This window comes from Pristis pectinata, chromosome 12 (assembly GCF_009764475.1).
Source record: "Pristis pectinata isolate sPriPec2 chromosome 12, sPriPec2.1.pri, whole genome shotgun sequence".
Classification (NCBI taxonomy): Eukaryota; Metazoa; Chordata; class Chondrichthyes; order Rhinopristiformes; family Pristidae; genus Pristis; species Pristis pectinata.
This window is the reverse complement of record NC_067416.1, coordinates 31,083,976-31,109,825: the sequence shown is the minus strand read 5'-3', so window position 1 is coordinate 31,109,825 and position 25,850 is coordinate 31,083,976. Positions and strand designations below refer to the sequence as shown.

Genomic DNA, 25,850 nt, shown 5'->3' with positions numbered 1-25,850 from the left:
ATGGACAAAAACTAGCCTACAACCAATGGATTGGTTCAAAGCTCTGTAGCCCCTGCCACATTTAATAATGTTGGACAATTGAATGGCTAATGGAAGAAGACTCCAAAAATATCCCAATCCTCAAAAATTGTGGGGCCCAGTCTGTAGGTGCTAAAGACAAAGCAAAAGCATTTGTGATAATTTTCAGCCAGAAGTGCCGAGTGGATGATCCAACTCAACTCCCTTCCAAATCCCCATCATCATAGAAGTCAGTCTTTATCCACATGATATCAAGAAACAACAGGGAGGACTGGACAACCAGACAACATCAGGCCCTACACCTTTTGCCAGGCTGATCCTGTATAGATATAACATTGGCGTCTCGCTGACAATTTTGAAAATTTTTGTGGTGTGTCTTTTCCGCAAAATGTAGGAACAAATCCAGTCCAACTAATTATTGTCCAATTAGTCTACTTTTAATCATCAGCAAAGTGATGGAAAGTATCAATGACAGTGCTATCAAACAGCAAATATTCCCCACTAACTTGCTCAACTTAGCCTAATTTGGGTTTCACCATGGTCATTTGGCTCCTGGTTTCATCATGATCTTGGTTCAACATGGTTCAAAAGTTGAACTTCAAGCATAAATTGAGAGTGACTGCCTTTCATATAAAGCCAGTATTGGACCTAGTATGGCATCAAGAAGCTGTGGTAAAACAGAAGTCAATGGACATCTAGGGAAAAACATTCCAGTAGTTGGAGTCATAATTTGCACAAAGGAAAATGGTTGTTGGATGTATCATAACAGGAATCCTGTTCTAAGCTCTCTTATCTTCTGCTTTATCAATGACCTTCCTTCTATCATAAAATTAGAAGTAGTAATGTTCGTTAATAATTACACAACTCCACTCGTAACTCTTCAGGAAATGAAGCAGTCCCTATTTGCTTGCAGAAAGATTTCAACTACGTTCAGGCATGGGTTTATGAGTAGCTTCAATACTTGGGTCACACAAATGCTAGACAATGGCTATCGATGACAAGAGTCTTGTCATCTACCCATGACATATAGTAGCTTTGATGTCACTGAGTTCCCCACTGTCAGCATTCTGTAGGTTGTCATTGACAGCCATATAGATTCTATAGCTCAATGGTCATTCAGAACCAGAGATCCTGTTGCAAGTGACTCAGTTTGTGGCACCCAAATCCTTTCTGTCATCTCTGAGGCACATTGGGAATGTGAAGGAATACTTTCCATTTGTCTGGATGAGTTCAACTCCAACAACCAAGCAGAACCTCAATGCCATTCAGAATTAAGAAGCCCACTAGATTGGCATTCCATTCTCATTATTCATTTACTGCTGGTGTACCATGTTCTGCCACATTTACAAAATGTGCGTTGGCCGCAGTATGCACCATCTACAATATTCCTATATTACTACAACAAAATCTTCCAAATGTGCAACCACCAAGATGGACAAGAGCAGAAAGTGTATGGGAAAACCACATGTTCCAGTCCAAGTCACAAACCATCCTGACTTAGAAGTATATCAGCTTTTCTTCGTCTTTACTATATTCTGGAACTGAACTCGGTTATCATGTTCACACGAAAGTGCACTCTGGGAGTACATTCACCTGGAGGGCTGTCCTGTTCAAGAAGGTGGCTCGCCACATTTTCAAGGGCAATACATGTTTGTCTTGCCAGTGATGCTTGCTCCCTGAAAAATGAATCTAAGTCCGGCATGATGTTGACAAGAAGCACAGTTACCAGACTGAGTCTGAGATTGGAAACTAGATTGGGCATGGGACCTGGAACCACAGTCTCATGGGCCTGATCTTCTGGACCCAAGTCAGGGCATATTTTGTTGCCATGCTAATAACAAGGCCCGCCCACAACCTCTCCCCTATTGATTGAGTACAGTGTAGTCAACCCTGCTGATTCTTAACCAAGATCTAGATTCTTGGTTAAAACTTCACAGTGTCCCATTAATATAAATAGAAGGTTCATCCTCTAACTTGTTCATCTGTTTTATTATATTTAATTAAATCCTATATATAATGTTACAGATTGAAATTTGTTTTCTACTTATGCAGGCAAATCTTCCACCAGCAGAACAGAAAGTGATGGTCATGATTCTGATAAAGGTAGCTTTTCATAAACAATACTTGCTATGAATTCTTACTTTGCGTTTAGTATTGCTTTTATTTTGTGTTCATTCCTTTCATATGCCATTATTTGGTTTTAGATCTCAATTGAATTAAATTTGTTTCAATAGAACCCTAAAAAGTTTAATCTGTTGATGCAATTTTTAGATAGGATATTGGCATAGGCTTTGTGATAACACAATCACATTTAAGTCAGAAGGTTATAATTTAAAGCCTAGCTGCAATACTTGTGCACAGAATCAATTTTGTCTTAATGCCTAGCATTTAGTGCTGAATTGATATTTCCAAAAAATATTAAATGATCCCTAATACACACTACTGCTTTTGGGACTTTGTGTGGAAGATAGCTTGTAAAACTGAGTAAATTTCAGCAGCAATTCATTGGCTGTCAAGTATTTTGGAAGAACATGAAAATGTGATGGAGCTTTATAACTGCAAGCTCTTTCTGTCAGTTAAAGCCATTAGCATTTTATTATTAAATAAAGCCGACATAAGGTACTTTTGCTTCTGTAGTTTTGAATTGGTGACTTGCCCTTCAAAGCCAACCATGTTACCTAAATAGCTTTGAAAGAGCCACAGTTAAAATTCTTGCACCATGCTTAACCTTGTACAGATCTACTCCTAAATATTTTCTTCCTCCCACCTTCCACTCATCTTTTTCTCTTTTCCTATTATCTTTCACCTAGTTATTATGGACCAGTTTTCTGCTTTCTGCTACTGGCTTTTTAGACATATTTATTCTCATTAATTTACTATTTATGGCATCTAACAAATTGCTTGTCTTTTGTACCAATAATCATTCTTCACTTTTCCTTCCTTGTATTATTCCCCATGCACTTTACCTCCTTTTCTCCTTTATCTCTTCCCCTTCCTTCTCCACCTCTTCCCCCTTCTCACCACTTCCCCTCATTCTCCCTCTTCCCATCCTTGTCGACCTCTTCTCCATTATCAACTTCTTCCCCCGCCTTCTCTACCTCTTCCCCCGCCTTCTCTACCTCTTCCCTCTCCTCCATCTCTTCCCACCCTCTTCTACCTCTTCTCACCTTCTTCTCCATCTCTTTATTTCCCCCTCCTTTCTAACTCTTTCTGCTCCTTCTCCACATTTTCCCACTCTTTTTCACCATCCTTTATCCTTTTTTCTACAATCTATGTCTTTCTCTGGTATATCTTTTCCTTCTCTTCTTCCTTCTCCCCTCCACAATTTTTCCCCTACTTCTCCACCTCTTTATTTCCGTTCCTCCCCTCCTTCCCCTCCTTATATTTCCCCCCTTCCCCATCTTTCTCTGTTCTCTCCTTTATTCTCTCTTTCTTCCTCATCTTCACTCGTTCCTTCACCATATCCCCCTGCTCCTCATTGCCTTCTCTTCTGACTTTATTCTTTCTCTCCTCCTCTCTTTGTCATTTTACTCTCTTAAAAATATTTATTTGCAATTCTGAATATAATTAGTTTTCCATCTGCCCATTGTCACCTAGTCTTTTAGAGATATCTTCTATTTTTGTTTCAGATTTCCACCTTTTACAGATTTTTAAATCCTGCTGTTTAAAATTGTTGATTGCTTTGTAACAAATTCAATTAATCAATATTCTTAAGTGAAACCTTGCTTTCTTCTTTTATTATTGCTTACTTCAAAATTAACCTTATTCTTAAGTTGTCATTTAAATTAAGTAGTCTGAACATGCTATTTGAAGCCTAAGAGGGCTTGTGGAGTCCTGAATCAAGAAGAAAGTTGCAAAAGTTAGAGTAACAAATATGTTCAGTTTGTGTCTTGGAAAATTGCCTGTTGCCAGATATTGTATCTGAAAAATCACATTGTTCATTTTGAGCAACACTTGCATGTAGGATTGTAGCACGTGCATGTTGGCAGTGCACAAGATTCAATTAATGATGATTATAACAATCACCAACACTGGCTTCTTTCAACTCTGATATGTCACATTAGCAAGATCAGAATATGTGGAGGCAACTAAAAAGCTCAAAAGGCTAAAACATAGGAACAAAGGTTGAGATTGAAAATTTACAGAAATCTACTTGGCTTTCCAAAATCAGGATGAAAGAACTTGTTTCTTGAGACAACAGAAGAGGCTATTCCACCACCACCAGGTGGCAACTTAGTGGAAGTGCAGGAGGTTTCCGATTTCACATTGAACCCAGCAATTCCATTCGATAGATTTAAAATGGAATGTACTGTTAACTGTACCACTTGCATGGAAGACTAGTACTGCAGGCAGCTGGTACCATATTTTCCATAGAGCTTTGCATGGTAATTTCAGTTGATCTTTGAAATGGACTTACAACAAAAGTTGGAATAGGAGTCATTATGTTAGAAACACACCATTTGCATTCAAGCAATTACTGTTGAAGAAAATTCTCCTGTTCATTAAGAACTTAAACATTTCTTTAAAATCAGTGATATAATGTTAAGTTTGCTATGGATATCACTATGTTCTTTGGCTTTAGGAATTCAGTTACATTTCATTCAATCTTTTTTTTAATGTGGTAAAGTTGTTTACCACATAAAGTTATGTATACAATATGCTTCTACAATGATTAGGATCTTTATTCATATTTACCTAATGTGCTCAGAAGTCAGTTAGCTCCATAACTACAATAAACAGTTCAGCACCTTATTTCTGAGTAAATGGAAGTAGCGAGGAGCTCTATTCAGTTGCCTGTTTCTTGAAAATGATTAATATAAAAATCCCAAAGTAATACCAAAATATTTGATTATTTCCCATTTATTGTATTTAGTCATGTTAAAATTAGTGTTTTATCACTTTTTAATGAAATGTAATTATTAAATCAGAATCAGAAGATACACCAAATACAGATGATCCCTCGGAGGCTGAATATTGGAAAGGACCGAGTCAGGATGCTGAAGATAAGACTAGGTATGCTTGCCAATTTACATTCTCATCTATATTCAAAAGTCAGGAAAGAACATAAATTCTCTTTGGAGTATCTGTAAAATAATACTAATATAAAAAATCCAGTATTTTTTTTATTCACTCATGAGATGTGATCCCGGAATTTACTGGCTATCCCTGATTGTCCTGGAATAGAATGTTTTGCTGGGCCAGAAAGCAGAAGAGTCAGTCACATTGCTGTCAGTCTACAGGTGTAACTGGGCTAGACCAACTAAGAACAGATTTACTTTCCTAAGGGATATTAGTGAATCAGGAGAATCTTTATGGCACTGATCACCATTACTGACAATAGCTTTGTTATTTGATTAATTCATAGAATTTCAATTTCTCAATTGCCATATTGGGATTTGAACTCGTATTACTAAGAAATTTATCCAAACTTCTGGATTACCAGTTCAGTATTATAACCATTGTCTAACATACCATTGTCTGACATACTATTGTCTAACGTACCCCAATGTAATAACAATTAAAAGGGATATAAGTTGAACATCAATTCAGGGACATGAACATACAAAAACTGTCTGCCTCCATAGTTTACTATTTCCCTCATTCATTACCCTTATTCTTTTTCTCCAATCTAAACATTTTCAAATTGTTTTGTCTTTTCTTTTATCCTGAATGCCTAACCCCTGGTATCTACTTAACTACCTTGTTAAAAAGATTAGAAGATAGAAAATAGAGAGAAAAAGAGTCTGGATGTATTTAAAGGTCTTTATGTTGAATGCAAGGAAAAAAGTGAAAAAGGCAGAGGATTTGAATACACTGACAGACACATATGAGTATTATATAGCTGTTGTGGAAATGTGGCTTAAAGAAGGATAAGACTAAAAGCTTAATGGCCTAGTTACACAGAGGAAATAGGGTAATAAAAAAAGGCAAGGAGAAATGGCAGTATTGATTAAAGAATCTAGCACAGTAGTGAGAAGGGATAATATTGTTTAAAGCATCAACGAGCAAAACTAAAAGGGTTGAACTGAAGAATGAGAATGGATCACACTTGTTTGGACTGATCTATAGATGTCCAAACAGGCAGAAGGAGATAGAGGTACAAATTCATAAGCACACTTCTGACATTCAAAAGCTTCAGGACTAACAGTGGGGAGTTTCTTTTGTTCTAATATTAACTAGAAGACGATCGATATAAAAGTGATTGAGGACACAAATCTATTTTAGCCAGTATATACCAGTTCCAATAAGAGGACGTGTGATTTTGTATTTACTAAACAATGGCAACATTGAAGAAGGAGCTAAATACAGCAGAACCTGCAAGTGCATAGAGGGTCTAGAGAGAAAATAAAAGGGAAATTAGGAAAGCAAAAGAAGGGTATGAAAAATATTGGCAAGTAAAATAAGAAAAGCTACCAATCTTTTATAAATATGAAAATAGTAAGAGGATAACAAAAAAAAGAGCAGGGCATAAAAGGAAGCAAGGAAGTGTGTGGATGCAAGAGGCAGAGGATGTGGGTGAGGTTCTTTCAATTTTTTTGCAACCATCTTCACAAGAAAGGGCATCAAATGTAGGAGGACATAGACTATAAGAGCAGGGAGGTTATGCTAGAACTGTATACAGCACTAGTTAGGCAGCTTAAGTACTGCATACAGCTCTGGTCACTACATTACAGGAAAGATGCAGTTGTACCAGAGAGGGTGCAGAGGAGATTTATGTGTATGTTGCCAGCTCTGAAAAGCTATAGCTATGAGGAAAGCTTAGATGAGCTGTGGTGTTTTCTTGGAATAGAGGAGTCTGAAGGGAGATCAATTGATGGGTATATAATTATTAAATTATTAGAATGGTCAAAACCGGGAGGCATGGATTTAACGTATTGGTAGAAGAATTAGCAAGGAAATTGAGGAATTTTTTTCATCCAGGTGGTAGAAGTTTGGAACTCATTGTCTGAAAGGGTGTTTGAGGCAGAAACTCTCATCACATTTAAAAGGTACTTGGAGAGCTATCACATGCTGTGCTAGAAGGTAGGATTAGGTTGGGTAGTTCTTTTTCAGTCGGCATAGACACAATGGACTAAATGCCTCCTTCATCAAGTATTTGTTTTGATTTTATGTTTTTTTTCTATGATTGTTCTGGGTCTTTTACCTTGGAACTCCATGCTAATATACTGACCAGAATGAAACACATTTCTTCATATGCAGTTGAGAATTAAATGCATTTCTTTACATGTAGTGAAGATGCTGTTTGTAAGCAAGCTTATAGCTAACTCCCTGACTTGTGTTCTGTCACCCTGCACCCTGAGATCTTCAGTGTTGTCACATACTGCATTTGGTCTTAATGAGCCTGTGCTTTTGGCACGTTGGCATAAATATCATTGGCACAGGCATAGTTTCCTGAATATTATCCTTGTGTAGCAAAATCCCTATTAATTTTTGACTATTTCCAAATAATTATTTTCCTGTGTCAATTGGAAGTTTCTTTTTTCATTAATTATTATCAGTTATATTTCAGCAGAGTTTTTTGAGAAAAAGAAGAATCTAGAGATCAACTTGTGAGAAAAGTAGACTGAGGTCACTTTGGAGAAAAAACAATATTCTGTTAACATGAGCAAGATATAAAGGTACTGAGAATAACTATCAAGGAACATGCATGATGCAGGAAGGGTAGAGTCAGAATTCTCTTCCAAAGATGAGGTTAATTGTAATTTTATTTGGTGGCATTCAGAAAAAGAATTGTAAAGAGACACAGCAAGGATGGCTGTGTGAGAGAAATATGAAAACAGAACCGGTATAGAGTTAAGACAAGACAAATACAAGGGGACATATATAGAGATTGGGAATAGAGGCAGCAGAAAGAGAATGATTTTAACTTGTTTGTGAACAATACCACAGGAAATCAAATAATGAAATGAAAACTATGGTAAACTCTATCCTTCATCTGCAGGGAGGATGAATTTGATGAATATTTTGAAGACATGTTTCTGTGACCAGTGCTTTGAAGAGGATACCAAAGGTTAATCACTTCATTAATTTTATTCCAAACGAAGATCCCTTAATTATTACTCAAATATCCGATTAGTCCTTTCAGACTCAAACATAATTTTACACAGGAATGCAATTTATGTTTCACATTGAAACAGGAGTAAGCCTGGAAGAAAATTGAACACTGTAAATCCAAACGAACAAATTGTGAAGATAAATAGAAATATTTTGCAGGAGTTAATTACATTGTAATGTTCACAGAAGAACTGCTACCTGCTACATTCAGTAATATGTTGAAGTAATCTGGGGGAATTTCCATATTCTTCATAAGTTTCAAAGGTAATAATACTCCAAATGAAGGGAAAAACTGTTTAATAACTCAATAGATTTGCTCCTTAAATAAGGCAATGAAGTTACAACAACTTGATTATTAATTTATTAGTTGAAAATATTCTGATATGTTTCAGTGAGATGCTTACATGTAAATGAAATCCTAAAGTGTAACCAGTGAAGTCTCTGCTTTTTATGTGAAGATAGTAATAAATTGCTTTCTGTTTTTTTAGAGGACAATTTGTACAGGTTTAAGAAATGTATTTCTTCTGCAACTTTTTATATTAGTGCTGTGCCACTTATTAGGCAGCTGACTCATCCTCATAAATAAACCACTGTGTACATTTAAATTTTTCCATAATGCTCCAGTAATCTGTTTCTTCCTTGTTGTCCACTGTCTCCAGAGGCAAAAATATTGTTCTCCGTATGCACAATGACATGGAGGGAATTACTGAGTATTAGCAAAATACAGGTTATTTCAGCAGGTACCTGGCATATAGATATGTGGCAATTGCAATTCAAATGTAGAGAAATGTGAAACAGTATACTCTGGGAGAGAGGAGAGTAGAAGGCAAATGAACTCTAAAGTTATTGTTAAATTGAAAGAGCAAAATAATCAAGAGGATTAAAATAAAGGATGATTAAAAGTGTAAAAATGGACTTGTGTTTCTAGAGCTTGCATGTATTATAACTAGGAGTTGAGAAGAAATGTATGTAAGACATTGTTTCATTCCTAAGATTTGAAGTATTCTGAGGAGTTTGGGCAGATTGAAATGCTACAAATTTGTACGAAGCCAGGCATGAAATTATGTGATTTTGATAAGAAACTTCTAATTAAAACAGAATGCTATGAATTAAATGGGATAACGAATACAACTGTTCAAAATTGTGGAAGGTTGAATGATGATGGTGAGTTGACAAAGGGATAGAAATTTAGTATTAGTATCGACGCATAAAAGGACTAGAAGGAATATTTTCAGTGCTATGGGTTATGTAATGCTTTATCAATATGGCAGTAGTAAATTAAGAAAGAATTTAATAAATAGAAAAATGTCTAAAATATTAAAATATGTATTATTAAAATTAATGTTTGAATTATAATCAATTTATTTTAATTGATGTGCTCTTTCATTTAATGTAAATGTTGATATATACTTCACTCTCAGTATGATGTCTTCCTTAATCGTTTATTCCCAGTGTAACAATTAAACATAGGTTGAGACATTGAACCTAACCAGTAGCCTTATCTGAATAATATTTTATTGCCTTATATCACAAGTTCTGTGTAAATGTGGATTGACATTCAGCTGCAAGATTTCTGATCTACTTAGCACAGATAGGTAAAACTAATACACTAGGCCCTTCTTAAATTCTAATCCTATTATGGAAGGTACAACATACAAGTACAGTCTTCTGTGATACGGTATTCCTGTATTTTTAAAGTAACTGCAGTTCTGTAGAATTCTTTGCCCATGCCCTATTGTTCATTAGTATAGAAAGAACAGATTTGCCACTGGACATGTTCTCAGAATGTTATTTCTGTGTCAATCAGAATAAAGATCAGAAGAGTTGTGTAATGAAAGGACAGCAAGTTAGAGAATTGTATCCCCTAATAGGATTTTCCTCATAAACCTATCTTGAAGAATGACATCAGAAGGAAGACATTTATTAATTAAGTACAATCAAGCAATAACTCTTAAAAATGTATAAAATGAAAAAATATATTTCTGAAGGGCAAGATTGTTTGGAAGTAATAGAATTTATCTCTATATTTGTCACCAAAATATATTGCTTCATTCACTTTTTTAGATGCTTCCAATATATCAAAACAATTAGACTGCAAATACGTTCATGTATAAAATCTTACATTTTGAATGCTTCTGCTGCACTTTTGTGTTGACCTGTTCATCTGTTCCCATTCAGAACAAAAACTGCCTGAGTAATTTCTACATTCTACGAATGTTGGGGTTAGTAGTTGCCTCCAGCTCCTGAACCTCTTCTTTAAAGCACATCAATGTTTCAATCATTTTTGGTTCCAAATTACCACTTTTTTGCTGTTTAACTGTACTTACTAATATGAAGTCAAACTATCATTCGTCTAGATTTTAAAACTTGTGAATGTGAAACTTAGGAAAGTTAGTACAGTTAGTATACAGCTTTGAGCAGTAATACCAACCAAGCACCTTATTCCTTTAACTTACTTTTGCTTTTTGAGGAGAGGAGCTGAATTTTGAAAGCAGATAAAGCCTCTGAGAAAAAAGATGCAGAAAACGAGATTAATAGAACAGGAAGAGATTCAGGTTATTGAGTGGCAAGAGGGTTAATGATGTAGAAAGTGACAGAGGAAGAGGGCACGAAAAGAGGGGAAATCATCTAATGAAAGGTCCACTTACCAGAAAATTGATAGCAGCGAGAAGTGGAAGTGATAAGTTGGGGATGTTGCGATTATTAAGAGTGAGATGAGAAGGGAGCTACTGAAAGCCACATTTTCCTAGAAACATTTGCTTTATTTGCAACCTGCAGCTACTGATTACATCTTTAATCATTAAATCTTGTCATTACATCCATTTATTCACCCAAAAGGAATAAATAAAATAACTAAAATAGAAATCAATGTAAAAATGACAGCAGTAATGTTCTATGAAGTATAGAAGCCAATCACATATTGAACTCTGCAGTGGTCAGACCTTTGGTTGAGAGACGAGCAGTCATTGTATCCATCTTAACCCCTTCAAAGAAGGAGCAGTTCAATATTCCAAGAACTCAGCCATTCCTGTTTCCTGGAGAGATATTTTGTGAAATTAGCATTAAATCATCTTATTTGTGTGTTAAGAGACAGAAATTAGATTCCACCTGATACTCAACAAGTTACTTATAAATAAAAATGTAGATTCTCTGCTAGGATGCCATGTAAAATTATCTGTTGAAGCTAATTCTTTACCTTCCATGGGACACCACAGCATTATGAAATTGAGCACCAATATGTAAAATAAGAGGGTGACAACTGAGGTCCTCCCCAATATCAGTAGTGACTGAAAACTCAAAAGGAGGGGAGTGAAATCTACATGCAAGGATATTGTTACTTTAAACTAGCAATCTAATCTACAATAAATCCAAGACCATCTTTTGAAATGGGAAAGACATTTTTTCTAATCTTTCCTGTGTTATATACTCTTGACTGATTTATAACAATGTTGAAATACTTTCTCAAATATCCTTGAAGAATATATATTGCCAACCTTCTTCAATGAGGTTAAGTATATTTAGTATACTTCAAAGCAGAAGATTTAAAGATTAAATCTAAGTCCATCTTTAAAGCTTTGTTAAATTCCCAATCCAATTCAAAACAATCTGCTTATATCCATGTATGTGTATGGCCTGCTGGCTTTGCTGCATCATATTTCCTTATTGGTTGCAAAATTACAGTATGAATTTCAGCAGCAATAACACTATTGTCAAATCACAGGGATGAAATCAATGCTATTTTGATCTGAGATGCACATTCCATCACATACACCATCACACAAAGTGTGGTAATGGAGTTGCCCATCACTCATTATTAAATTCTCCCAATTTTGCATGTATATAAAAACCATGTTCTTAGCTCCTACTAAAAACTGACTGTACCCAAAGCTGCTATGAACTATAACGGGCAGTGCTCCAGTATGACTAGACAACCTGCAAGATGGCATATAAAGGAGAAATAGAATAGGGGTATAAAGTACATTTCTGCCAGCCACAAAATCTAGCCAGTTAGAAGGATCAAATGATAGGATACTCATTCTTAAATACAGCACTTTTTCTTCCAAAAGTTAGTATCTGTACTGCTGAATAGCTATTGAAAGACTCAATAGGGACCAAAAGTCATTTTGTTCCTTAACAATATTCATAATTTCTTCCATTTATGAAACACCTTTAACAGAGGAAAAGGTAAAAGAGTGCTTCACAGAAGTAGTTGGAAAACATGCACACCATATTAGAAGAGGGGTGATTAAAATCTTGGTCATGATGATTGGGAGGCCTCTTAAAGTAGGAGGAGATGGAGAGAGTTAAGAATGGAAGGCCAGGGGAGGGATTATAGGAAACTGCAGCCATTCATGGTGCAATAAGGCCAGAGTTAAAGGAAGAAACAATTATTCAGGTAGTGCAGAGAAGGTGCAGATGGACCTATGCTTTAAATACAGATGAGAATTTTATGATTGTGGCCTTGGAAATCAGGAGTTAATGTCAGCCAATACAAGGGTAATGGGTGAGTGGAATATTGGAAGCAGAGTTTCAAACACTTTTGGAGGAGGAGAGGTGGGTGGGAAAGCATTACCAAAGTTGATTTTAGGGAGGTGTCAATGGCATGGATGGCCATTTCAGTGGCAAAAGCACTGAGGGTAAGGGATGGTGCTGAATAATCCTAGAGAAGTCAAAATAGATACCACTTAATTCACAATATGGAGCAAAAGCTCAGCAAAACAAATCAGTTGGAAACACTTTGAGTAAATGGCTGGTGGAAGTGGTTGGAGTGGTTAGCGATGATAGATGATAAAGGTTTCTGGTTTTGCTCATACCAGGGTAAAAATGATGTTCGTGCAAGATGGATAGTAGATAAACAGTCTGATTGCACAGAGGCAGTGGAAAGGTTAATAAGTTGTGAATAGGTAGAAGTGGACCTCAGTACAAATCAATGATAATCCCACAGTAGGAAATGTTATTTCCTCAGGACAGATTAGAAAAGAGAAAATGAAAGGTGAACCCTTAGGAAACTTCTAGATGGAGATATGTTGGGGGAAAGAAATACTAGTGGTTAATTTGTGTTGGCTATATGTGAGAGTGAAACCAAATGATTACACTTGCATTGAAGCAGAAAGTTTTCATCAGTGGTGGTCTGAATGTCTCAAATGCAGTTTCCTTCTGATAAGGGTCATTGATAGAATAAACCTTTTATACCTTTGTACTCGCTGTTAGCAATTTCTATTCATGGAATCAAATCCTTTGTTCCTCCACAGCTCATATCTCTCACGAAGAAAACATTCCAATTTGTTTTTCTTGAGTTCAACATCAACGTTTTCCAATATCCTCATATTGAATTCCATCTGACACATCTTTTCTTTCCTGGAGCTCATTGTTAGAGCCCCACCAATCAGATTTCTTCTGTTGCCATGACACCAAAATAGGTCTCATCAAAGGCATTAATGCTATCCTTGCCTTGAAATTGAAAGTTACGTATACTTGGTAAACGCTAGATCAGTGCTGCATTAGGCACCAACACCAAGTGAAAGTTCACAGAAGAAGTTGTGAAATGTACACATCCTGGCTTCAGGAGTTTGTTACCATGGACTGCTTTGCTGTAAATGCATTACATCCTGACTTTGGCATTTCATAGGAGCTAACTGCTTGCTAGGCTTGCAACTGCTGTGCCATTCGTGCCTTGACTTGTGGGAACCATGTGACTACCATGGAGATGAGGGAGAGCACTGGGATGAGATAAGGGGGTAATGGTACATGGGCTCCTGGGGAACAACCCCTGACAGATGGTGAAGGCTCATCACACCCCTTGGCCATGTGTGATCCCAAGAAGCTTCAGTCAGTGTCTCACTGATCAAAGGGTCAATGAACTGCACTGAACAGTCCATATACCTCTCAATCAGTACTTTGAGCATGACGTACGTGTGGTTTTATTTTAAATTATTTTTTGAAGGTGTGAGTTGTAACTTTTTGATCCAGTTTCTCTAATTAAAATGAGATGCTCTCAGTGATTTCATCATGTTCTAGAAATACGATGGGAAAAAGGGATCTGTGTTCGGGTGAATTGCAGATCCAGCTACCCAAATGGTAGAATATGGGCACTAATACATCAAAACACTTTTAGTTGATGACTTGTGCATGAAAAAATTCAGGCACAAATGGGTCCAATTTCTAGGCCAGAAAGTAATTGTGAAAAATGTAAATCACTTCCTCCCTGTTCCTATTGTCCTCTCTGGAGTCCTTAATAGAGTTGACCATACCATCTTCTTGTAAGTCTCCTCTATCATTGTTCAGATGGCCGGGACCACACCTGCTTGGTTCCATTCTTATTTATGAAATATTAACCAGATAATCATCTACAATGGTTTTTCCTCCTCCTGCTTTAATGCGTTTGCTCATGTCCCTGAGGTGCCAAGCTCTGCATTAATTTACATTGGCGACACCCAACTCAACCTCACCAAGTTTCTTGACCCCCTTCTCCACTGTCCGTAAATTGTCAGATTAACCATCTGACATCAGGTACTTTGTTGAGCATAAGTTTCCACGAGTCATTGCCGTCAGACCCCTCACAAAATCTGTTCTTTAGCTACTGTCTCTATTTCACTTGACTGTTCTCCATCTTGATGTCATTTTTGGCCTAGAGCTAGGCTTTGGACCAGGTTATTCACATCATCACTAACACTGTGTAGTTCCCCATGCGTACCATTACACAGCATTCTCCTTATTTCAGCTCAATAGCTGATGGACCCCTGACCATACCACTGCATCTGAGTACCCCAATGCACACCTGGCCAGCTTCCCTTGTTCTACCCTCACTAAACCTGAGTTCATGGAGAACACCTCTGCATGTTCAAACTTGCACCAAGTTCTTTCCAACCATCATCCCAATACTTGCTGTCTTGTATTGGCTTCTGGTTAAGCATTGTCTTGATTTTAAAATTCTTATCAGTTTAGGACTCAATGCTCCCTCTAGCTGTAATTTGTCCCGGACTAGCTGAGAAATCTGCACCTTCCAATTCTGCTTCATGAATTGTCCCCAGATTTAGTCAGATGATCATTGGTAGCATTGCATTCAGGTCTGAAATCCCCTCATTAAACCCTCTACCTCTTTTTCATCCTTTAATATCTACTTTGACGTTGGTGCCTTAATGTGGCCCAGTCAGACTTTGTATAACTCTCCAGTGATATGCTTGGGGTGGTTTTCTGCATTAAAGGTACTATATAAATGCATATGTTATTGCTTTTACCCATTAATTTAATGTCTACATTCCTTTGCAACTCTGCTTAACACAATTTATGTCCCACTTAAAGTGAGTAATCTGTAATTGGAAATCTATTTTACTTTTCTCATCCAAGCTATAAATATATGGGGATGAGTTGGAGTTCCAGTACAAACCACTCTCACCACACCCTGTCAATTAGTATCCATATCCTTTTTTTCTTATATCTTACTCTGGCTCAACCAATTAACAACCTATGCCACAAGATTACCTTGTACTATGTAATTATCTCTAAATGGGAACATTATTAAATAAATTCAGGATCCCATTTAGACAATACCATAAGCAATCCATAACTCATGATGGTTAAATCAAAAAATTCAAATAACTTGCAGGTCACAATTACAGTGATTCTTTGATCAGCTTGCGTTCGACCAATCCTCAGTCATCTTTTCCCCATTTTAATTTCCAGTAATTTTCCTATGTGATGTTACACCAGTAGGTCTGCAATCTCTACTTTCCCCTTCAATCCTTACCTCTAAGTAATGAAGTGATAATGTTAGTATTCAAATACAAATGAAAGAGCTTTGGAAGATTATCACTAATGCATCTCCAATTTGTTCAACCCTTGCTTGAGGTAAAAGCCATTACAGATGACCCCTGCATTACAGCATTTCAGGAAATGGAAATTCACCCGTGCAGAATTCAATCACTACCCAAGAATTTGAGATATGGAATAAAATTCACTCTCACAGAATTTATGTGGGAAAAAATAGATAAATAAACACAAAATTTATTATTTTTCAATTCCTGTTCCTTCATGCATGCGTGAGACAGACCGTTTTCGAGGAACATAACCCCACCCCCTTAACATAGGGGATCACTTGTATACCCTAGCATTTTGTTTTTCCTCAGTCCCCATTATTTACTATGTTATCATTTTTTACACTGTTTTAAAAGCAGAAGCTCCTCTTTATATTTTTTTTGTTTCCTTGCACATTTGATAGTTTTTTTTTCAAATTAAATCAGTATTTCAAAGATGTATATTTTTTAAAATTTATAATGCAATAGAAGACTGGATTAATGTGCAGTTTAAATCATAACTAATTCATATTCCACAGCACTCCACTGTAACAACAAATTTCTTATGTTGATTGCGAAGCCCTCTCATTTTTAGGTCAAAACAAATAGATACGGAATCCCAAAAATTCATGTAATCAGAATGAACTGAACATACTTTGCCACCTTGAAGCCACTGCATTATTCTTAGGCTTTTACTCAGGGTTCTTTTTCAGTTTAAATTTATTTCGCTAATTCCCATTTTTAATGTTGTTTCAACTTTTCTGTAGCTACATTGGTTGTCACATATGCAAACCTAAAAATCAAATAACTCACTACAGTAAAATGAAATGCCCAACAACTTACTAAAATCAATAGGTTCCAAAGGATGTGATGCTAACAAAAAAAAGTTCACGGTCTTTAATGGATAATTACACTAATGTAAACAATGTGACATTAAGATAGAAGTTTATTAATCAGTGACTGTAGAAGAGTTGGTTTTTCCTTATAGTGACAGGTTGTTATTTTATTGAAAGCTTGTTGAACTATTAATCCAATGGACATACCAGTGCTCATTTTTAGTTTGCAACATACTTGTTTTGTAAAGGTTCTTAAAATATTTCACATGTTCTGGATTTTCCTCCACGTTTGCCTTCAACACTTCCTTTCTCTTCACCTCCAACTCCTCCGTTTGCTGCTGCAGGAAAGTAAGGTGAGAGAGATTTGACTTCTATGTTAATTTGATACCTAAACTGATTCTAAAAAGTTCAAACAAAAACTTCATTCAATAGAATGTAAGATCTAATAAGATTTTACTAAACACTGGGCCAAATGATCCTGCCCAAACTTGTCACCCACCCACTGACTTTTTCCAGATGCAGGGAACTAAATGAGCTACCAACCCATCCCCGACAAGGGTGTGAGTAAAAGACCTCTGGCAGCATTTCCTGAGCTCTGCCTTACCAGAATTGCTTGACAGCCTTTGACAGCTCATTGGCGGTCAAGGGTTTTAAGAGTTTAAGTGTCTTGGATATTCAGACATCTAAAAGCCATCCAAATAGATTTAAATGTTTTTAAATGATTACTTAAACATTAGAAATTCAAATGATTTTATAACGAATTAAAACACCAACAAATAATTTACTGCTTCATTGTTGAACTCAACAGTATGTCCAGCAACAGAACAAACAATCAGATCCATCCACATTTGATCTCCAGCTTCTGGAAAACTTCCACCTATCTTCATGTATGGGTGATGATCCAAGACATGCTGAGGGACATAGGTTTTAGGCAGAAGCACCCGATCAAACAGCACAATTCAGGCCAATAAACCCAATCTTCAAAAACATATTTAAACCTTGCTGTATTTTTTGGTTCCTGCCATTATCAGCACTGAGATTGTGTTTCTGCCGCAAAGAATAAAACACATTTAAATGTAAGTTGTTCAACTATTAACATATTATGTATAATTCAAAGGGAGTCTCATTTGAGCTCATCTGGATAAAATAATGAGAAAAAAATGTTCTAAACTTAAGAGCTGCTCAACCTTTCTTGGCTGCCATTTCTTCTTGTTCCTTTTGTTCTTCAATCAGCTTCATCTTCGCTTCATACTCATCGGCCAGCGTTTTCCATTCAACTCTGTTGTTTTGGAGACCATCATACATTGGTGTTATTTCTTTGTGGAATCTTGAAAACTCCTGGACAAGACATCCAGCAACTTAATGTCAGTTTTGTGATGAGTAAGTGGTGCTAAGGCTTTAATAAATAAATCTGTATTTTAATTAGTCAATTAATTTGTAGAATTCAGACCAGATAGGGAATAACATGAATATTTTACCTACTTTATACACAAAGGTACACACAAAGTCGATGAAACCAACTTGTAGTTTGGGGAGTTCATCTCTTTTATTTCTGTCCATCATGGGCTGTTTAAAACAGAAGGATCATCAGCAAAAAACCTAAGCTAGTGTGTGTATTTTATTTAGCAAAGTTTATTGATTGGCATGAAATATGATCCTACTCTGAGCATCCTTAAAGTTACATAAAAATAAATCTTATTAATTATACACATGTTAAATTCAGCAATGTAATTCAGAAGCTCCATTCTTTCCATTTAATATTACTATATATCCATGAAACCTAGTTGTAGATTTGAACTAATGTTAAGTCAGCATTTATTAAAGTATTGAGAGCTTACAATTGGTTGCTGCTGTAAAACTGTACGTTCTAAATCACCTTGCTCCCAGAATTCATTGGCAACCATTAGTGCAACCTGCAATAAAAACACAGTACAAAATACAGGTGAAGAAAATAATTGTAAATGTGACTGGCATACCACAGATAGAAATGTAGAAAGGATTCCGAAACATGCTTACTCCCTCACAGCAAACAGTTGGCTCATTACGGTGTCCATTTATTAAAATAGCACTAGGTAAGTTATAGACCATTTCAATCCAAACTTTATCTAAAATTCTCTGTTACTATTTTTCCATGCATCACAAGCTGAAAGTGTGAATCTACTTGTAAATTTATCCTTTCAATAAACACAGATGCAATTTGTAGCCAATTAAATTCCATTGACTTTTGCATATGCCATCACCTTAAAACAAAATTACAAAGCTCTGGACATGTATCTCTATACAAAATATAAAAAATATTTGCCATGGCTTCATGATTCTATAAATTTCTAAATTATAAAGATTTTTCTTGGAATTAATTCAAGACACTTTTTATTTCATTTTTCACCATCAATTTCCATTCATATTATCCATTTCATCAAACATTGAAACAGGCTAAAACACTTGGAGGAAATAGATGGGGAATTTTAAAACATAATCAATATAAGTGATCTGGAATCAGTTTTTTTGTTGTATTGAGATTTCAAATGCTAATCCAATTCTTGATTTAAGCAATTGTTATAAAGTAATAACTTAAACTGTTAACAATTTTAGCTTTTTCAGGCTTTTCATTGTAGTTGGTTGAAAATTCAAAGTGGTACATAATACAAGGTGCAGCAAGCTTCAGATCAGCAATTTTATTACCTTGCTTTGTACTTCCCAAGGCTTTGTTATAGCAGACAAGTCACATCCTGTCATCATCATTGCCCTGCAAAGGTACAAGAGGATATTTGGTCAATACTGCCAAAATATTAAAGAAGTATTTCCAAAAAAATGTGCCAACAAGACAAAATATACATACATGACAATTTCTTTCTTGGTTGGGTCAGAAGAAATATACTTTATGGCCTCTTCTTCATTCTCAGTTTGTTCAATATGGTCAACAATCTTTTGAAACATTGTCCTTTTCCTGTAAAACATTCCAAAAATGCAATGGTGCATTTTCCATTCAATTCTATTTAATTTATTTCCACTGAGAGGATGTCACAGTGTAGGCTACAGGCATTACTGGCTTATTGTTTTACCCTGTGGTTAAACACTATGTCAGTTTTCATTGCCTCTGTAAATGGAAAGAACCAAATAGAATTTAAAGAGCTCACCTTTTTGTTAATGCACCCTTTAATAGAATAACCCAAATTCAATTTCACCCCCATTGTGTGATTTATTTTTGCTCTTTCAAAGGACCAAAGGACTAGTGGTGGCCTGAACAGTATCCTACCTTAGGCACCGGGCTTAGAAAATGCTTTGGTGTCATCCTCAAATCAAACATCTATTCAATTTCCTTCCCTTTATTATATTGTTGTTTTGGAGAGTTGCAAATGGTATGTTTAGCATGGTTAAACATTCAAGCAAGAAACCTTAGTTGCAATGAAGAAATTCCATTCCATTAATAATGTGCAGCTTCTAAATAAGGTGAGGGAATGTGCGTTTTCTAAACAACAGACGGATTTGGCAAAACAGTAATTCCTTTATAAGGTCAGTTAATTAATCAGAAATCAGAAAAAAACACTTTTACTGCTCTGGTTCCTCTTCGCAATACTTTTCCTTCATCGTGATCATTTTGAAATACTACAGTTTATTGCCTCTTTTACCTTGCTTGGTAAATAAATCTGTATTCCCAGATTTCAGTTTAAGAATGGATGTTTTCTTTCATACCTTCTCAATTTATCTCACTTTCCTGTGGTCCTATTTTGTTGGTTTACTCTGCAGTAATATTTGAATTAAAGATCTACATTTATATTATTTTTACTCTTGTAAGTTCCATCTCTAGATCTCCTTTTGAAGTTGGCACCAATCCATTTTTTCTCATGGCTCATACTCTTCACTCTCTTTGGTTCAGGCTTCCTGCTCTATTCCACACCCACTAGAAAGTTTTACTTTATGCGGGGATGGTAAATAAAAATGCATATAGCATTGTGAGATTAAAACAAAACAGGAAATTCTGGAAATAACAGGTTAGTCTAGAAAGGAAAATAAATGATGACATTCTGTCTGTAAGTCTTCAATAGAACAGTGTACTGTGTATGAGTGACAACCGCACTGCAAGAATTTAGCATAGCTGTTGTCAAAAGTACTTTTATATTCTGATTATAATATCACACTATTCTATTTAATTGCTTCATTATTATTATATGGATCTTCACGATGATGAGTATACTATTACTGGTTGCTTTGTGTGTTTTCTAATATTAACTCCATTCATTAATTTATTCTGTGAAATGTTTCCATTTATCACTGATGCATTGTATGTGCCCATTGTTTATTTATAGGAATTCCTTTTGTAAATCCATTCCCTTCTTTTACATTCACACACTATCATCACCAAGGAAATTTGTTTCTGCCAGTAAGGTTTCTCACCTCCATTCTTACTATCATCTCTGAAACCCATATGCATATCTTCAACACCTTCAAATTCAACCATTCTAATGATTTAGGTGTCAACTCTTTGTTGGGATCTGTATTTTGTTTTCGTTAAAGTATCATTTATTAGTATGTATTTTAATGCCTATCATTTGCAATAATGTCAAAATATGCCCTTTTCACTGCTGCAGGCAGTTCCAGGAAAGGTAACGTAAATAAGCACATACTTGAAATACAAGGCCAAGTCGGTTGCGATTATAGCAACTTCCATTAAATGCATGACTGTTTCATACTGACGTTGGTTCAGGTTCTGAAAAATGTTTATACTCTGTCCGTTGAAGAGAAAGGAAAGGAAAATCAGTAACCTCAATAATGTGTATCCTGTAAATGTTTAAAATATCTACAATTTTATATAAAATGTTACACAGATGCACTCAGAGATAACTGGCATACTGACCTCATCCTGAAGTAGTATTTTACTGTACTCAAGATGATGTCTTTCCAAAATAGAAGACCCATGCAGCCTTGCTAGAGGTGCTTGTGATCTGTAATGGAGCATTTTTAAAGTAAATGGTCAAACTTTATAATATGCCTCAGTCAGGGCTCCTTTGCCCTCAAACAGGTCACCTAGATGTCTCCCCGTCAGCTCCCATGAGTTGTTTGGCACGGTGGTGGTTTAAAGAGTCATGACTCTGACCCTAATTGATCAGAATGTCCATAAAAAAATATCATTATCCTAAGTGTTTTGTGTCTGGCATCCACATGTATGCAGTAAAATGCAGAAGCCAGGAAGTTACTGCCCAAGTTGATTTTCTCCTCCACAAGCTTTGCTATGGCACTTTGCCAAGAAACTCACTTTTAGAACAGATGGAATGGATGATGTTGCAATACTCAACCGGAAAATTTAGTGCTGACTCTTAGTTGTTCTCTGAATTACCCAGAAGGCCACCCGGTTCTGGGTCATTAACGGATGGGCAATAAATCCCAACCATTGCCAGTGACGACACACCCCAGGAATGAATATAATAAAAATCACTTTGGGAATTGCCGTATTATTGACTGTGGCAGTTCGTGAAGGAGCTCAACCACTACGTTTTCCAGGAAATTGGAGATAGTCAATAATTATAAATCCTACCAGGCACAGCCACATTTGGACAATGAACATTTGAGAGCAATTATAAATAAACTCCACTTACTTCATCTGGTACAAATTATTGGTGCCACGGTGATCAATATCATGACAAAAAGCTGCTGTAACCATGGCGAAAGCTTCTAGATCTGAATAGTATTTCTTTATTTTACCTGTCTGCAAATGAATTCAAAAGTTTTAAAAACACAATAAAGGCAAAATCAGTATCATTTGAGTAGTTTAGTGTTAGAATTACCATGCCCAAATTCATTTGAAAAATTGTATCTTACCATTAAAAGTGTAAACATGGTCTGTCCAACGTTAAATCCGTGGCGCCAGTTATGGTAGGTGATATCACGGTAACCTTTCCTGATCGTAAACATCCATCGAGTCAATACCTGAAGCAAAACACATAATCTTTCTCATGAAGGTGTTAAGTAATTTAAAAAGTCACTTTCATAGAAACCCATATTTGGTTGTAAAATAATTTGGATATTATTGAGAAATAGATTATCACGATTGTCACTGATACCATGATTGTGCTTTTCCCAAAGTAAACAAGAGTACACGTTCTTTCTTAATTAACTCTTATTAGAAAGGAAATCTAAGCCAAATTTAACTCTCACACGGGATGAAGATGCAATGGCCATTCCAATCATCCATTTCTCAATAATATCTAAATATACAAATGAGAATACATCGTAGTTACTTTCGCAATGACCTCTTAATTTAGATTCTTGGAGCCTAACATTTTTGAATCAGCTCCTGATATCTGCATTCATTGACTCGGTTACATCAGGATCTAAGAAACTGCTGCTGAACTGTAAGACAAGCCAATGCAAAGACCTTCGACCAAGATATCAGCGTTCCAGAATCCAAATTTAAAGAAAAAAGTGAAAAAGCACTCAACTATGTTCTTGCAAAGTAACTAGTTGAATAAAAAGGTACAACAGAAACTTGGCTTTAAAAAACTCACATCTGCTGGTATCTTGAATTTTTCAACAGCCTTTATTTCAAAGAAACACCGAATTCCATACTTGATTAGATCAAACTCTGGAACAGGCAAGTCACTGAAGTGAAATTCATAGAGCTCAATAGTGCTCGGATCAGGTAGTTCTTCTTTCTATCAATGAAATTCAAGTTATGGTGACATGATTAAAAAAAGGTAAATAATTCACAATTCACAATTGCTACCTAAAAGCCAATATTGGATAAGAAACAACAAATGTAATTTACCAAGATCGCAATCATTTCCTTCTGTTCACAATCTGCAACATCCTTGTTCAGCTTCTCTTTTGTTTTCTGTGGAAGGGTAAAATGCTCAGTAGAATTGAAAAAGGTTTTGATTTATTTTTCTTCTTTTATATTCATTAATGAATCAAAAATCCCATTGCTGCACCTACCAAAATGGTCTGAAGTTCCTTGTCAGTGCACTTTGAATGGCACATCAACATTTCTGAAGCAATATCTTTCCTGCTTTCTAGTTTATTCATTTTATCATAAGTATCTGTGTTCAGGAGTGACCATCCCAGGAACTGTGTCAAAGTCTGGAGCAAACAAGCAGCTGCAGTTAGTAAAGATGATCGATACCAGAAGTGCTCTCAATAGAAATTAGCCTAGAACTTCTTGTGGAGATGTGATCAGCAATTCACACAGAAATTTGATACAAAATTCATACTGGTATAGAAACATTATTTATCACTGTCATAAAAATATATTCATAGAAAGTAACGGTACTAGACTTAGTAAAAATAAATTAAATGAAACTGTTTATGAAATTAATCAGTATAAAATACAGAAATATGATTCCATATCATGCTGTTTATAAGATTTTTGTTTTGAATTTGTGCCCATTCTGAACCTGGATACTTGAAGTGAATTCCTATATGCCAGTGCTTTACATGGCCTATGGAGCCATGAATACAAATGAACTAGGATAAAAGTTGTGAAAAATCAGGAGTTTCAGGAATAGCAGAAGGGCAGTTGGGAGTCACTTTACCAATTTTTTCCTTGGTCTTCACCAGAAATTATATTGCAATACAGTTACTTATTTCCTGTAGATTTGTGCCCACAGAAATCCTTTAAGATTCTGATACTTTGGTAATAACCTTTTTCATGAACATTCCTAGATGCCCTTTTCATATCAGGTTAGATATCAGTTTCCATGTACAGTTTGTAGGTGGTTACATTCAATATTTGACAGAGTATAATTAGACAGACTACTCTGGTGAGAGATCTGTACAGTGAGGTATGAGAGCCCAGCACATCACAGACACCAGCCTCCCCTCCTTGGACTCTGTCTTTACCTCTTGTTGTCTTGGTGAAGCAGCCAGCATAATCAAAGACCCCACCCACCCGGGACATTCTCTCTTCTCTCCTCTTCCATCAGGTAGAAGATACAGGGCACGTACCACCAGACTTAAGGACAGCTTCTACCCCACTGTGATAAGACTATTGAACGGTTCCTTTATACAATGAGATCGACTACGACCTCATGATCTACCTTGTTGTGACCTTGCACCTTATTGCACTGCACTTTCTCTGTAGCTGTGACACTTTACTCTGCACTGTTACTGTTTTTACCTGTACTACATCAATGCACTTTGTACTAACTCAATGTAACTGCACTGTGTAATGAATTGACCTGTACGATCGGTTTGTAGGACAAGCTTTTCACTGTACCTCGGTACAAGTGACAGTAATATACCAATACCAATACAAAGGCAACCTTGTTTTCAGTTGTAACTAAATTATTCTCCTTTATTCAGTTTGGTTTACAACATACTGTAAACAAGTTGAAGTGGAATTTTTCAAGATCTGCTTTCAACAACATCACACAGTAGTTTAGAGAAAAACATTTTCCAAGTACAAAGCCTCTGCAGGGAAGCATAGCCTGGGATACAAAGAGATGCCCATTTAATGTTGCTCCAAGATTTCCAAGGCTACCTAGGGAGCAGCACCGTTAAGCCTGCACCTGAAGGAATGTTCCCATATTAATGACCCTCCCTCTAATCGTTCTGCTGACTGGGGAGCCCAAGCAAAGAGTGTCCTGAAAATTGTCCCAGATTCAATCCCCAGGTCCCTACTGACCAAAGATTTTGTGGGAATCACACAGAAGCAGATTGAAGGTTGTAAGAATCACACTCCTCCCCACCACTCGCTAAGAATGTCTTTGCCTATTTGACATCTGCACTACCAACTTCAGAGGACTGGCATTTGGCAGCAGGCTTTTGCTTCAGTTGGTTTCTCCTTCCACTGACATTCAATGAGTGGCGTTTTCCCCATGGGTTCTGCTCATGATTAAGAAACTGATTGCAACATGAGCAGGCATGGACATTTGTCGCACAGCAGGAAAGTGGAAGGAAAGTGCACTCTCTGAACTCTTCAAAGTGATAATTTTACAAGTCTAGTGAAAACAAATCCAGTGGTACCTACTTCAGTGATCTGCTCATCATATTCATCAAATGGTTTGCCATCCTTTCTGTTGTAAAATGTAGCTATTCCCACTATCTCTTCTTTCTTATTCACGATTGGCAAAGACAGGACATTTTTTATAACCCAGCCTGTTTCATCCACTGCTTCTTTCTATGAAAAAAATTGTGAGATATAGCAAGTTGTCTA

At 36.2% G+C, this 25,850-nt stretch overlaps 2 protein-coding genes across 3 annotated transcripts in view; one reads left to right on the top strand and one right to left on the bottom strand.

The window, feature by feature from the left end:
- The window catches only part of fra10ac1 (FRA10A associated CGG repeat 1), a 44,772-nt gene extending 36,094 nt beyond the window's left edge, over positions 1-8,678 (top strand). Inside the window, exons 12-14 of the mRNA XM_052027470.1 lie at positions 2,071-2,121; positions 4,947-5,031; positions 7,961-8,678. Of these exons, the coding sequence (XP_051883430.1) occupies positions 2,071-2,121; positions 4,947-5,031; positions 7,961-8,003 (179 nt within the window). The 3' untranslated portion in view covers positions 8,004-8,678. The remainder of the gene's footprint in view (positions 1-2,070; positions 2,122-4,946; positions 5,032-7,960) is intronic.
- Positions 8,679-16,954: 8,276 nt separating this feature from the next.
- Positions 16,955-25,850, bottom strand: part of pde6c (phosphodiesterase 6C, cGMP-specific, cone, alpha prime) — a 30,868-nt gene continuing 21,972 nt past the window's right edge. Inside the window, exons 9-22 of one of the 2 annotated variants that reach the window (XM_052027426.1) lie at positions 25,665-25,814; positions 23,633-23,776; positions 23,466-23,531; positions 23,206-23,352; positions 22,520-22,627; positions 22,297-22,406; positions 21,558-21,645; positions 21,328-21,428; positions 19,542-19,649; positions 19,385-19,448; positions 18,541-18,615; positions 18,185-18,268; positions 17,890-18,040; positions 16,955-17,007 (exon numbers count right to left, since the gene is read on the bottom strand). In XM_052027426.1, coding sequence (XP_051883386.1) covers positions 16,955-17,007; positions 17,890-18,040; positions 18,185-18,268; positions 18,541-18,615; positions 19,385-19,448; positions 19,542-19,649; positions 21,328-21,428; positions 21,558-21,645; positions 22,297-22,406; positions 22,520-22,627; positions 23,206-23,352; positions 23,466-23,531; positions 23,633-23,776; positions 25,665-25,814 — 1,449 coding nt within the window. Of the gene's footprint in view, positions 17,008-17,884; positions 18,041-18,184; positions 18,269-18,540; positions 18,616-19,384; positions 19,449-19,541; positions 19,650-21,327; positions 21,429-21,557; positions 21,646-22,296; positions 22,407-22,519; positions 22,628-23,205; positions 23,353-23,465; positions 23,532-23,632; positions 23,777-25,664; positions 25,815-25,850 lie in introns of those variants that run through there. The other variant, XM_052027427.1, reaches the window with a different exon arrangement.